We start from the raw sequence: 11,484 nt of genomic DNA, 5'->3' as shown, positions 1-11,484 counted from the left end.
GCATCATATGACCCCTTTAACATAATGTCCTTACCGTCACATTTCACCAATTTAATGTCCTTGCTGAATAAAACAATTCATTTATTTAAAAAAAAAGTACAATATTACAATATTACAAAATGTAATTAAAATATTTAATTAAAATAATTATGAATTATGAATTATTTAAATAAAATTCTGTTCTGCTAAAAAAAACGGTATACATAACATACTTATACACTCTTAAAAATAAAGGTGCTTAAAAGATACTTCACAGCGATGCCATAGAAGAACCATTTTTGGTTTCACAAAGAACCATTCAGTCAAAGGTTCTTTAAAGAACCATCTCTTTCTTACCTTTTTATAATCTTAAGAACCTTATTTCGCCACAAAGAACCTTTTATGAAACAGAAAGGTTCTTCAGATGTTAAAGGTTCTTTATAGAACCATTTAGACAAAAAGGTTCTTCTATGGCATCGTGAAGCACCTTTATTTTTAAGAGTGTAAGTGCTCAAATGGAGAATCTCTGTGACATGATTGCATTCATATTTGCAGCCATGTGAAAAGAGAAATTGAATCTTTTTTTTTTTTTTATGTGCCTGAGTTTGTGCATGTTCTAACACATAAACATTCCTGAAATGAAAACCACTTGAGCTACCACCCTCTTTTCCTTATTTAGTATGTACAATAAGAGAACTTATTCTGAGTATAAATCATATTGCATTTTATGAGAGTTCCGTATGAGACTTCCTTGCTTGTTACACCCTCCAGTAGTATCCTAATTAGGTAACATAAAGTTGGCTTCTACCACGTATCTCAACTAAATGCAAAGCACTGAACTCTGAACTGCTCTGAGAAGGATTAGGACTGACCCATTGCCATACACGGAAAACACCTGGGAAAGGTTTGTACCTGTCGAAAACAAACATTGGGGTTACATCACGGCATATGTCATGTAGTTTACTCACACAACCAAACATGCTTAGATCCTTTCTGTCAACTTTAGTCATTTTGATTATATTTCCATATTGGGAGTCTACCTGTCCCCATTGCTTAAAGAGTGCAGCATCCACCAGTCCATCCCATCTGATCTTTAGCATGAGTGTGTGTTACCTGCAGTGTTTCCATATAGGGTACTTTAGGTCTGATGGGTGGAGACAGTCAATAGGTCAATTATAGTGTTTTTGTATTTAATCTTATTGTGTACTTCCATTCTCCTATATTAAATACAGTAAAGAGGCACAACAATGCTTTAAAAAGAAAAATAATCTTTCTGAACAAATGCAATGACAGGAGAAGAGAAGCAGAGAGTCCCAATCCCTCTAAGTTCTAATTTCCGCTTTAAGGAGTCATGTGACTTCGCCTTGGCGTTCCAAAGTACTATACCATGTGACTCATCCAGAGATTGCCTTATAAGGAGATTGGCTGAATATCTCTTAAAGGGGCCCTGAACATAGTGCCTCTGTAAACAATACACAACACAAAGGTTATTTCATTTCCTTTATATTGGGCAGTGTGACATGTTTGAACTCTGTAAATGGCTATATGGAAGAAAACATTTCATTTCTGGTTCTAATTTCCGCTTTAAGGAGTCATGTGACTTCGCCTTGGCGTTCCAAAGTACTATACCATGTGACTCATCCAGAGATTGCCTTATAAGGAGATTGGCTGAATATCTCTTAAAGGGGCCCTGAACATAGTGCCTCTGTAAACAATACACAACACAAAGGTTATTTCATTTCCTTTATATTGAGCAGTGTGACATGTTTGAACTCTGTAAATGGCTATATGGAAGAAAACATTTCATTTCTGGTTGCTGTGTGTGTGTTGGTACACTCCATCACAATAAACATGGCCATATGTCAAAACATCTGCTTAAACTAATAAATGAATGAACAATCGCCCTTTACAAGCTTACCACACAGTTTATACGCTGCACTTATTTCCAAGAGTAGCCTAAATTAAGTTTGGCTTACTTTATATTTCCTTTCTGATATAGGCTCCTGCGACTTCCTCTCAGAATTGTCACAGTGTGCTGTGGGTGTAAGACTTTAAGTCGTCTATCTCTCTTCCTCTTCCTCTTTCTGTTTGAAACATCCTTATAAGGGCTACAGTATTCTGCTGATGAGAGAAACAATGCAGGTTTCAAAACAGATAAAACACCATCATAAACACGTATATATGTTACAACCATTGGAGTCACAGACTCTCACACCCTAAACATCAAGCTGATACTCACACACCCCGTAGAGACCGAATGCTGTACCTATTCCATACATTAGGAATGTGAAGCGCTTCGTGAAAAATTATGTAGCAATAGACTGTAACAATGACTCATTCACCTCTGTGACTAAGCTTATCTATCCTTTATGGCTCATTGAGCTATAGTATAATAGTAAGATTACACTGTTGAGTTCACTGTGGAAACCGGTACATAGATAGTCAAAACTCAATATTAATACAGTTGCATGCCTATAGGCACATGCTTGGTTGGGTTGGGCGGGTGTATGGGTGCCACTACTGTTAGAAGAATCATTCCAACCATCTCTTAATGACAAGCCACTTTCGTCACTAGATAAATCACACACTAGACTGTTGACCAAACGCTTCACTGCAGTGACACACCGATGCTTCAATATAACTGGCTCCTGAATACTTCAATAACATAAAACACAATTTTGTTGTCTTTTCAATTCCACATTTATAAGTCAATGCAAAGCACCCGAGTCAAGACATGTTGCCACCTGTCTCAGATTGCCCATGCTGAAGGCAGCACACATATAATAGTGATTATCACTTATGGAACAAAATATAGCCTATAAACTCACAAAGATTCCACTGTAACATCATAGTAAATGAATATGGGGTCTCATTTAAGTAGTATAAGAAGATTTCAGAATGATTAAAAAAAAAAGTTTTTGATTACATTTGAGGCTAATACCACGTTATCACAGTTTTACTTTAAATGCTGAATGTTAACTATAGTTACCCAGGGAAATTTGGGTTTCAAAACGGCCGCATTTAACATTTAGAAAACACTTAAGATGCATACTGCTATTTGAAATATGAATATTATTTTTTTTATGCAAAGTAACAAAGCATGTAACATGTGAGCACTCCCAACCCCAAGATTTTTCTAATCTAATGCATGGTCTAATCATAGACTGTATAAAAACAGGGTCTAATGCAGCAGCGTGACACGTAATCGGTTATGACGTATTACGCAAAAGCCGGGTTGACAGGAAGTGTCCGGTTCAGGCTAGCAGCATGCCATTGTTTTGTATCCCTTGCTTTGCAGACAACCCGATAAGCTAAAATATTTAAAAATCAGTTGATCTTATACACTTCCGAGCCACGATGTATACAGGACACATAGGTCTGAATAAGAAATCGTCAACATTTCATTCATTTCTGAATGACTCCTGAAGCATCCGTAGCCTGCAAGCTTTTTACATTCACAGCATTGCAAACGGCAAACTGATCCAAAGCATTGTGCACAAAAGCAACCTGTGATTACGTGAAACAGTGCAACAGATGACAGATTAATACGTTTTAATACTGATTTACTGTCGAACTTACAAAGGTCATGAGAAATATCTGTACTTTAAATGGGAGCCACGCCCACGTAGTTCATCTAATACAAACTGACCTAATAAAATGAGTTACTTGCATAGAACAATAAATGTCCTTTTATGAACTAATGCTGAATGAATCGCTTTGAACTAGATTGTCAAAAAAATTTGGAAAGTAAGCAGCTCAGTCTATATGATCAAATAATGCTCTGTTTTACCAATAATGATGACTCGCTTATAGACTACTGCATTATGGTCATTTATAGTGCATGACATACATTAAAATACAAATAATGTATAATGATTTTTAAAAATGTATTAAAACAAGAACAGTATGTCGCAGTAGGCTGCAGTGTTCTCTGTCGTTTCTGCAACCTGATTAAAGGCTTATTTAAATGTATTTGATCCATTGCTAGAGGTTCAGTGACCTAGTAAGCGATCTACATTATTCAGTCGCTATGTAAAATGTATAGCAAAGTAAAAAGCCACCTTAGCAGTCCAGCATTCTACACTGAATCGCAAGATAATGTCACTGCGTCCCATGCCAAATTAAAATATTTTTTACTCAGTAATACATATATATAGCTGTGTGGAATTAAATTACTTTTCCTGTCTTTCTTTTTCAAATACATTTGCCTGCTTGATTAGCCTTGCCATACATTATTTCAATTCAGAACTTGAATTTCAAGCAACTAGCTTGGAACTCGCCAAGTGGACGACGGCTGGCCAATCAGATTGCTCGATGCCGAAAGTTTACCTTATATGGAAGGAGCCGGCCGCAGCGCCGGGTATAAAACTGTGACCCACCTCACGCATAGTATTGTGAGTTTTCAGTGCACACTGAGAAGGTCTTCACACCCCTTGTTCACAATAACCTACTAATACACAGGTGAGACTGGCTTTATATCACTAATAAATGGTGTTCAGTATTATATTAGTACTTCAAATGACGCTGGTTGAAAGTTAGTTTATTATTGCTGAAGTTACGTAGAGTAACAATTATATATTGGTATGCGACTTGAGTTTTAATTCTGAATGCAATTGGAGTAAACAGTGTAATTTTACTGTGGGTTTTACAGCTCTAATTTTGAAGGCTAACGTCGAGTTACACCTTTTTTTTTTTTTACCTCTCAGTGGTATCAACCGATAGCTTTTTAGCTTTCTTAGCTGGACGGATTTAACGTTAAAGCTTTTTTTCTGTAAACCGAGGGGCTTAATCTATTCTTTTGGGTGTAAAGTGCTTTAATTGATTAATATAATGCAATTAAATGTGGATTTAGTGGAGTAGTGTTCGCAGTTTGAATGGTGGGTGTGGCTACTATAACACCGTAACCGGCATCTCTTCCATCTGAGCCGTTTGATCCGTTCAAGAGGTCTAAACGTTTAAAAGATTGAACGTTTCTTATTCAAGACTGTGAAGTTACGCTGTAATGGAATTTAACAGGCTTGTCGTTCAGTCACTAAATATGATTGCAGCACTCGTGTGCTGAAACGCCTGCACTTCATAGCCACTTGATAAAGGTTAATTTAGCAAGCATCGGGATCATGATGGCGTTCGTCTGGTAAAGCGCTTATCTCGGCCTTTGAAACGGGGAGTGGTCGCGTCCGTTGGTCTGATTCCACGCGATGAATCGGCGGCATTGAGCTGCTCGAACTTATTGCCATATAAGGCAATAGTGAGACTGCCTTACCACTTCCTTTGTCTCAAACCGCTTGGTTTCATCCCTGCGCCTTTGCGCCGCCTACTGGCCAGTCGTCAAAAGCGTCAGACACCACCGCTTACAAGAGAGATACTGCCGATTGCATTAACAATTTAGCTTTTTTTTTTTTACAGCCATGGATGAGGAAATCGCTGCCCTGGTCGTTGACAACGGCTCCGGTATGTGCAAAGCCGGTTTTGCTGGAGATGATGCCCCTCGTGCTGTCTTCCCCTCCATTGTTGGCCGACCCAGGCATCAGGTATATAACTTAGTAACTTTTTAATTCCCTGACGACAGTTTATTAAATGTTAATGTCTGTCATCAAAAGCCTAGAAGATATTTTGTTACTATTAACGTTACCGTTTATTCTTTTGAATGTCAAGTTATACTTGCATAGTATTTAATACAAAACACATTTGCAAAGCAGCTTCACCATAATATACAGCAAATTGTTAATTTTGAAAAACTTAAACCACAACTTCAGGCGTACAGCAACTCTACAGCTAAATGTAGTTCAATGTTGATTTTAATTCGGTTCAATAAGTGTCAGTTTTGCAAGTTCATCAATTATAAAGTTGCTTTTAAAGAGCGCTCTACAGAAGACCGTAGCATCACCATTCAGTTAAGTTTGTTTTCATCGAATACTGTTAATGCAGTGCTAATTGAAGTTCTGAATCATAATGGTCTTTTAAACCCATTTTACATATTGATTCTGAATATTACTTGTTCTTTGTATATCCTCATTGCTGAGTGGCTTGGTGCCTAATCTTTAAACTCCTCTTTCCTCCAGGGAGTGATGGTTGGCATGGGACAGAAGGATTCCTATGTGGGAGATGAGGCTCAGAGCAAGAGAGGTATCCTGACCCTTAAATATCCCATTGAGCACGGTATTGTGACCAACTGGGATGATATGGAGAAGATCTGGCACCACACTTTCTACAATGAGCTGCGTGTTGCCCCTGAGGAGCACCCTGTCCTGCTGACAGAGGCTCCCCTCAATCCCAAAGCCAACAGGGAGAAGATGACACAGGTGCGTCTGTCAAATCATCATATGAATCCTACTGCTCTTGTCCCTTTCCTCTTTATTCACTTCCTTTCTATCCATTTCCTCTCAGGCTCTCTGTCCTCTGCCATGATATCCTGATAGGAGGTTCAAAAGGTTTATCCCTTTTTGAAATGTATTTCCTGCATGGTAGCTTCTCTAACACTTTACTTTTCTAACCCCATCTTGAGTGCGAGAAGTTATAGCATGGTGTGCCAAGGAGGCTTTGCTCCCTTAACCATGCAGTGCCTTTTGGTTCAAATGTGTATTCGTGGAATACGTCAAGAGATATCTGATTCTATAAATTTTTCTACAGATCATGTTTGAGACCTTCAACACCCCTGCCATGTATGTGGCCATCCAGGCTGTGCTCTCCCTGTATGCTTCTGGTCGTACTACCGGTATCGTGATGGACTCCGGTGATGGTGTGACCCACACCGTGCCCATCTACGAGGGTTATGCTCTTCCCCACGCCATCCTGCGTTTGGATCTGGCTGGTCGTGACCTGACCGACTACCTGATGAAGATCCTGACCGAGCGTGGCTACAGCTTCACCACCACGGCCGAGAGAGAAATTGTCCGTGACATCAAGGAGAAGCTGTGCTACGTGGCCCTCGACTTTGAGCAGGAGATGGGAACCGCGGCCTCCTCTTCCTCCCTGGAGAAGAGCTACGAGCTGCCTGATGGGCAGGTCATCACCATCGGCAATGAGCGTTTCCGTTGCCCTGAGGCTCTCTTCCAGCCTTCCTTCCTGGGTGAGTTTCATGCTGCGCATTAAAATGCGAGGATTTTGTGTGTTCTTTCTCTGTATCACTGAATTTACTATGGTTATTAACATTGTTTACTTCATGCAGGTATGGAATCTTGCGGTATCCATGAGACCACCTTCAACTCAATCATGAAGTGTGATGTGGACATCCGTAAGGACCTGTATGCCAACACAGTGCTGTCTGGAGGTACCACCATGTACCCTGGCATTGCTGACCGTATGCAGAAGGAGATCACTTCCCTTGCTCCTTCCACCATGAAGATCAAGGTGATGCACCTTTGCTGTTTTTGTCTCTAGTTGCGTCTTTGCTTGCAATGATTATGGTGGGCTAACATTGTCTTTTCTCTTGTAGATCATTGCTCCCCCTGAGCGCAAATACTCAGTCTGGATTGGTGGCTCCATCCTGGCCTCCCTGTCCACCTTCCAGCAGATGTGGATCAGTAAGCAGGAGTACGATGAGTCTGGCCCTTCCATTGTCCACAGAAAGTGCTTCTAAACAGAACTGTTGCCACCATAAATGGCCATGCAGTAGGATTCAAACGACCAACCTAAACCTCTCGAACAAGATGACATCAGCATGGCTTCTGCTCTGTTTGGCACATTGACTCGGGATGCGGAAACTGGAAAGGGAGGTAGTTGTCTTATAGGGGTTTTTTTTTTTTTACCTCTCAGTGGTATCAACCGATAGCTTTTTAGCTTTCTTAGCTGGACGGATTTAACGTTAAAGCTTTTTTTCTGTAAACCGAGGGGCTTAATCTATTCTTTTGGGTGTAAAGTGCTTTAATTGATTAATATAATGCAATTAAATGTGGATTTAGTGGAGTAGTGTTCGCAGTTTGAATGGTGGGTGTGGCTACTATAACACCGTAACCGGCATCTCTTCCATCTGAGCCGTTTGATCCGTTCAAGAGGTCTAAACGTTTAAAAGATTGAACGTTTCTTATTCAAGACTGTGAAGTTACGCTGTAATGGAATTTAACAGGCTTGTCGTTCAGTCACTAAATATGATTGCAGCACTCGTGTGCTGAAACGCCTGCACTTCATAGCCACTTGATAAAGGTTAATTTAGCAAGCATCGGGATCATGATGGCGTTCGTCTGGTAAAGCGCTTATCTCGGCCTTTGAAACGGGGAGTGGTCGCGTCCGTTGGTCTGATTCCACGCGATGAATCGGCGGCATTGAGCTGCTCGAACTTATTGCCATATAAGGCAATAGTGAGACTGCCTTACCACTTCCTTTGTCTCAAACCGCTTGGTTTCATCCCTGCGCCTTTGCGCCGCCTACTGGCCAGTCGTCAAAAGCGTCAGACACCACCGCTTACAAGAGAGATACTGCCGATTGCATTAACAATTTAGCTTTTTTTTTTTTACAGCCATGGATGAGGAAATCGCTGCCCTGGTCGTTGACAACGGCTCCGGTATGTGCAAAGCCGGTTTTGCTGGAGATGATGCCCCTCGTGCTGTCTTCCCCTCCATTGTTGGCCGACCCAGGCATCAGGTATATAACTTAGTAACTTTTTAATTCCCTGACGACAGTTTATTAAATGTTAATGTCTGTCATCAAAAGCCTAGAAGATATTTTGTTACTATTAACGTTACCGTTTATTCTTTTGAATGTCAAGTTATACTTGCATAGTATTTAATACAAAACACATTTGCAAAGCAGCTTCACCATAATATACAGCAAATTGTTAATTTTGAAAAACTTAAACCACAACTTCAGGCGTACAGCAACTCTACAGCTAAATGTAGTTCAATGTTGATTTTAATTCGGTTCAATAAGTGTCAGTTTTGCAAGTTCATCAATTATAAAGTTGCTTTTAAAGAGCGCTCTACAGAAGACCGTAGCATCACCATTCAGTTAAGTTTGTTTTCATCGAATACTGTTAATGCAGTGCTAATTGAAGTTCTGAATCATAATGGTCTTTTAAACCCATTTTACATATTGATTCTGAATATTACTTGTTCTTTGTATATCCTCATTGCTGAGTGGCTTGGTGCCTAATCTTTAAACTCCTCTTTCCTCCAGGGAGTGATGGTTGGCATGGGACAGAAGGATTCCTATGTGGGAGATGAGGCTCAGAGCAAGAGAGGTATCCTGACCCTTAAATATCCCATTGAGCACGGTATTGTGACCAACTGGGATGATATGGAGAAGATCTGGCACCACACTTTCTACAATGAGCTGCGTGTTGCCCCTGAGGAGCACCCTGTCCTGCTGACAGAGGCTCCCCTCAATCCCAAAGCCAACAGGGAGAAGATGACACAGGTGCGTCTGTCAAATCATCATATGAATCCTACTGCTCTTGTCCCTTTCCTCTTTATTCACTTCCTTTCTATCCATTTCCTCTCAGGCTCTCTGTCCTCTGCCATGATATCCTGATAGGAGGTTCAAAAGGTTTATCCCTTTTTGAAATGTATTTCCTGCATGGTAGCTTCTCTAACACTTTACTTTTCTAACCCCATCTTGAGTGCGAGAAGTTATAGCATGGTGTGCCAAGGAGGCTTTGCTCCCTTAACCATGCAGTGCCTTTTGGTTCAAATGTGTATTCGTGGAATACGTCAAGAGATATCTGATTCTATAAATTTTTCTACAGATCATGTTTGAGACCTTCAACACCCCTGCCATGTATGTGGCCATCCAGGCTGTGCTCTCCCTGTATGCTTCTGGTCGTACTACCGGTATCGTGATGGACTCCGGTGATGGTGTGACCCACACCGTGCCCATCTACGAGGGTTATGCTCTTCCCCACGCCATCCTGCGTTTGGATCTGGCTGGTCGTGACCTGACCGACTACCTGATGAAGATCCTGACCGAGCGTGGCTACAGCTTCACCACCACGGCCGAGAGAGAAATTGTCCGTGACATCAAGGAGAAGCTGTGCTACGTGGCCCTCGACTTTGAGCAGGAGATGGGAACCGCGGCCTCCTCTTCCTCCCTGGAGAAGAGCTACGAGCTGCCTGATGGGCAGGTCATCACCATCGGCAATGAGCGTTTCCGTTGCCCTGAGGCTCTCTTCCAGCCTTCCTTCCTGGGTGAGTTTTATGCTGTGCATTAAAATGCAAAGGTTTTGTGTGCCGTATTGCCGAATCATTGAGATTTAACCTTTTTGTTTCTTTCATACAGGTATGGAATCTTGCGGTATCCATGAGACTACCTTCAACTCCATCATGAAGTGTGACGTGGACATCCGTAAAGACCTGTATGCCAACACCGTGCTGTCTGGAGGTACCACCATGTACCCTGGCATTGCTGACCGTATGCAGAAGGAGATCACCTCCCTTGCTCCTTCCACCATGAAGATCAAGGTGATGCACCTTTTAGTTTTTTTTTTTTGTTTGTTTTTTTTTTTTTTTTTTTTTTTTTTTTTTACTAAAGAGAAAGGAAAAAATGAAATCGCATCATATGACCCCTTTAAGGTAAAACAACATTATTTTCCGCACTACATTGTTTCTCCTCTATGCTCCACCTTTCTTAAACGCCTCTTTTTACAAAGCTCATCCTTCTGAAAAGCTAGGTGTGCTCTGATTGGCCAGCTATCCTCTTGTAGATCATTGCTCCCCCTGAGCGCAAATACTCAGTCTGGATTGGTGGCTCCATCCTGGCCTCCCTGTCCACCTTCCAGCAGATGTGGATCAGCAAGCAGGAGTACGATGAGTCTGGCCCTTCCATCGTCCACAGGAAGTGCTTCTAAACGGAACTGTTGCCACATAAATGGCCATGCAGTAGGATTCAATCGAACGACCAATCTAAACCTCTCAAACAAGATGACATCAGCATGGCTTCTGCTCTGTATGGCGCATTGACTCAGGATGCGAAAACTGGAAAGGGAGGTAGTTGTCTTACAGGGGGAAGAGCTTTCCCCGAGAGGACTTCAATGTACATTTCTTCTTTTAGTCATTCCAGAAGCGTCTACCACTTCGCCCTCATCACTGTGGGCATACATGACCTTTGTTATAGTGTTTATAAATTATGTACTCGCTGCAAATATATATATATTTTTTTTGTACTTCAGCCTTAAACTTGGCCCAGTTTGTTATTGTTGCAATGACAGGGAAAGCTTTACCTTTTAAACGTGAATATCTTGCAGGACTCCCCTAGGGTATGTGAATGAGGGACATCCCTTGCGTATGTAAGCCAGGGTGTCTCTGTACACTGACGAGTAAACCCAAATAAAACGTGCACATGTAAAACCACACACTGTCTAGGTCTTCAGTTGTCAAAGCACTTTCTCAGGTTTTGAACTTGTTGAATTCAAACATTTTAGAGGGGTCATATAACGTTGCTAAAAAAAAAAAAAGAACATTATTTGGTGTAATGAAATGTGTTTATGCGGTTTAAAAAAAAAACACTATTTTCCACATACTGTACATTATTGTTTCTCTATGCCCCGCCTTTTTGAAACGCGTCGATTTTTACAAA

General features: G+C 41.0%; 2 protein-coding genes across 2 annotated transcripts; both read left to right on the top strand.

The window, feature by feature from the left end:
* The first annotated feature begins 4,343 nt into the window (after window positions 1–4,343).
* On the top strand, window positions 4,344–7,683 carry LOC107725374 (actin, cytoplasmic 1). The gene is made up of 6 exons (XM_016534611.1): window positions 4,344–4,440; window positions 5,386–5,510; window positions 6,042–6,281; window positions 6,610–7,048; window positions 7,148–7,329; window positions 7,415–7,683. Exons 2-6 carry the CDS (start codon window positions 5,388–5,390, stop codon window positions 7,556–7,558), a joined length of 1,128 nt encoding a protein of 375 aa, XP_016390097.1. The 5' UTR covers window positions 4,344–4,440; window positions 5,386–5,387; the 3' UTR covers window positions 7,559–7,683.
* A 732-nt stretch (window positions 7,684–8,415) lies between these two features.
* actb1 (actin, beta 1) lies at window positions 8,416–11,260 on the top strand. The gene is made up of 5 exons (XM_016534610.1): window positions 8,416–8,559; window positions 9,091–9,330; window positions 9,659–10,097; window positions 10,189–10,370; window positions 10,613–11,260. The coding sequence occupies exons 1-5, from the start codon at window positions 8,437–8,439 to the stop codon at window positions 10,754–10,756; spliced, it is 1,128 nt and encodes a 375-aa protein (XP_016390096.1). The 5' UTR covers window positions 8,416–8,436; the 3' UTR covers window positions 10,757–11,260.
* The last annotated feature ends 224 nt before the right edge of the window (window positions 11,261–11,484 follow it).

The sequence above is a fragment of the Sinocyclocheilus rhinocerous genome, unplaced genomic scaffold, assembly GCF_001515625.1.
Source record: "Sinocyclocheilus rhinocerous isolate Xijiao unplaced genomic scaffold, SAMN03320098_v1.1 scaffold1386, whole genome shotgun sequence".
NCBI lineage: Eukaryota > Metazoa > Chordata > Actinopteri > Cypriniformes > Cyprinidae > Sinocyclocheilus > Sinocyclocheilus rhinocerous.
The sequence above is the reverse complement of the archived record's forward strand: the minus strand, read 5'-3'. Positions and strand labels throughout refer to the sequence as shown.